This window comes from Austrofundulus limnaeus, unplaced genomic scaffold, assembly GCF_001266775.1.
Source record: "Austrofundulus limnaeus strain Quisiro unplaced genomic scaffold, Austrofundulus_limnaeus-1.0 Scaffold75, whole genome shotgun sequence".
NCBI lineage: Eukaryota > Metazoa > Chordata > Actinopteri > Cyprinodontiformes > Rivulidae > Austrofundulus > Austrofundulus limnaeus.
In genome coordinates this window covers 1,638,169-1,641,214 of record NW_013952477.1, presented here as the reverse complement: position 1 = coordinate 1,641,214, position 3,046 = coordinate 1,638,169, and the positions used below count along the sequence as shown (strand labels likewise).

At 48.4% G+C, this 3,046-nt stretch overlaps 1 protein-coding gene across 2 annotated transcripts in view; it reads left to right on the top strand.

The window, feature by feature from the left end:
- Positions 1–2,303, top strand: part of iqsec2b (IQ motif and Sec7 domain ArfGEF 2b) — a 52,181-nt gene extending 49,878 nt beyond the window's left edge. The window contains exons 11-13 of one of the 2 annotated variants that reach the window (XM_014010980.1): positions 1,014–1,175; positions 1,348–1,542; positions 2,029–2,303. In XM_014010980.1, coding sequence (XP_013866434.1) covers positions 1,014–1,175; positions 1,348–1,542; positions 2,029–2,042 — 371 coding nt within the window. In that variant the 3' untranslated portion in view covers positions 2,043–2,303. The other variant, XM_014010979.1, reaches the window with a different exon arrangement.
- Positions 2,304–3,046: the final 743 nt, after the last annotated feature.

Below are 3,046 nucleotides of genomic sequence, written 5' to 3'. Positions count from 1 at the left end.
TGACCGTTTTGTGTTAGCCGTTAGCTTCTCCAGCCGATCACACGGTCACATGGTTTCTGCACACTCCAGCTGTTCTATAGAACCTCCTTGGTAAATAAAGCACGAATGAGAAATTTAGGTCCGCAATTAGCACATTTGCGTTTTAGGGAACTAGTGCCCACCACTGGGCATTAGTTTATACAAAACCATAAAACCAAGAGAAAGTCATCCTTTACCCAGTACACTTTACGGCATTCATAAAATGTCACCCAGTGTAACAATATATTTTTTTTATTTTATAAAAACTAAACAGCCTACAGTATTTTACAGTTGTAGTAAATGTTTATCAAATAATGCCTAATGTTTCATGTCATCCCTTTTTAAATGTCTTCTTTTTTGYATGATAGAGCTTTAACCAGCATTTGTTAATGGCACAACAAACTGTTTACAGACAATGTTTTGTAGAAGTGTTGTTGAGCTSATGTAGTGATGTTCATAACAGTATCAGACCTGTTTTTAATGCAGAGGACCCTGAGAGCCTGAAGGTCACCGAATCAAATATTGACTTTCAGTTTTGTTCTTTGAGCTCTCAGATTTCTCCAGATATTAGATATTTTTTAAATRTTTCAAATTGTAGATGATTAAATATTTAGAGTTTTCTCAATTTTCCATTGTAAACAGTAACATTATTATTTCTAAAACATTCTCCCTACATGCAGTCTTCTTACAGACCCACTGCCAATTTACTGAATTGCAAAGTGCTCCTAAAGCTTCTTTATACCACTTACGTTTGTTGCCCTATCTAAACTTTTTTGTCATGTGTCCATCAAGTTCAAAATTAGCTTTTTTATGTACAACTTCTTTGTTTTGACATTTCACATGTTAAATATGGTCCATTGAGAATAAAAATTTAGTTTATAAGATTTTAAAATTAATGCATTCTGTTTATATCTACATTTTACACAATGTTCAAAACTTACTGAATTGGTGGTTGTAATAATAAGGGTATTTATTTCTCCTTATTTACCATCTAGATTACCCTCATGGCATCCGCCTGACCTCAGCCAGCCTGGGCGGGGAGAGGAAGGTTCTTATTGTCTTTATGGCACCCAGTCAGCAAGACCGCACCCGGTTTGTTAGTGACCTCAGGGAGAGTATTGCTGAGGTGCAAGAGATGGAGAAATACAGAGTTGAATGTAAGTGCCCCATCTGCTGGCTGTTTGCTGTAACTGTCAGGAAGCTGAGCAGCAATTGTTTTGAGTACGGGAAACTTTAGTAATCAGCAGTGCTGCTTCGTAGCTCACAGTTCTCTGCGTTATGTCTCGCTTTCATTTCAAATTCCCCTTTGTGCTCTGTGTGAAATTACAGCGGAGCTGGAGAAACAAAAAGGTGTTATGCGACCCAGCTTGTTAACTGGAAGTGTTGTTGGAGGAGGCGTAGGCGTGAAGGGCGACGTTGTGAACGGCACCTTGGGAAGGACCAGTTTTGATGACAACTGCTCAGTGGGTGAGGGTCTCAAACGCACGGCGCTCAGCTCATCTCTCAGGGACCTCTCAGATACAGGTGAGACCACAGCGCCACAGAGACCGGCTCCATGCCGTTTCTTTACTGGTGGGTCTTTGAGAAGCATGGTTTTGATTTCTATTTCTGCTGCTGTTTAGATTTTTTCTCTTTTTTATTGCTGATGTTCAGTCACAGCACACAGGCCATTTCTTTTTGTCTTTCACTGTCTTTGCTAACCTGATTCTTCCTGGTGGGGGTGCAGGGAAACGTGGTCGCAGGAACAGTGTTGGTTCTCTGGACAGCACTATGGAAGTAAGTCTCATAAAGACTTGCAGCAACTTATTGCTTTCCCCCTCACTGGTTTCCAGTTTTCCTGAGCGCTCAGTGTTTATGCACAATCTGAATAACCTTGCATGTATTTGTGTCCCGCACTGACACCTTTTGCATGGCTGTGTGTGTTTAACCGTGTCCGAGCGTGTAATTACAACCAAGCATTGTTGCTTTTCAGTGGTTTTTATGAAGCCTGATGAGCTTTTATGTTCCTAGGGCTCCATCATTAGCAGCCCTCAGCCTCACCAGCGTTACCCAGTGCCAGGCGTTCTCCCTGGCTGCTACGCAACAGAAGAATTCCGGCCTCACCGCCCCATCCTGAGCCCCGGAACGGGGGTGGGGGGTGGGCCGGGGCAGCAACACACCACTGCTGGGACAGGAGTTGGGGGAGTCTCCAGCAGTGCAGAGAGATCAGGAGCGGGGAGCGGCCCTGGGGGGAGCAACAGCAGCAACAGCAGCGGCTCTTTCCTGGGCTCACTATTCGGCAGCAAACGCGCCAAACCACCGGGGCCCCTTATTCCACCGGGGCCACCCTACCCCGCACCTGTACCCCCACCGACTACGGGAGGACCCCCTCCTCACTCCCCTTCATCTCTATGCCAGCTGGATGGGGGGTCGTCCAAGATCCAGGTGCTACACGCACAGTACTGTCACATGGGCGCCGTCCAGCCCCCACCACCTTACTACCATCACCATCGCTTCCACGTCCAGCCCATCCCCCCGCCTTTGCAAGGTGTGCCCCCACTTACTACTATACAGAGGGGCCCACTTCCCTGTCGCCCGCCGCTTGGCCCCCCACACGTGCAGCACCCACAGCTGGCCCATCTCTCCCAGCTCTCCCAGCATGGCCTTCAGGCTCGTTACACCAATATGGTGGTAGGTTGTCCCCCCCCTCTTTCTCCTCTCTCCCAACATTCGCAGAGCCCGCAGTTCGCCCTCTACCACGGGCAGCACACACACTCTGTCAGAGGGGGCGGCGGCCCTGGTACCAAACCCCCACTAACACTGTCTCTTTCCCACCCCCACGCACACTCCCAAACCCACCCCAGGCACGCCCAAACCCCGCACCCCACCAGCCACTCCACCCATCAAACACACTTCATCTTCGGCACGCTGCCCCACAACCTGCCGTCCGCCTCCGTCACTGCGCATCACACAGCCTCCGCCGCCCCGTATCTGCCCCAGTACCCTCCTCTCTCCTCTATCCCCCCTCCCCCACCACACTCCCCTTTAC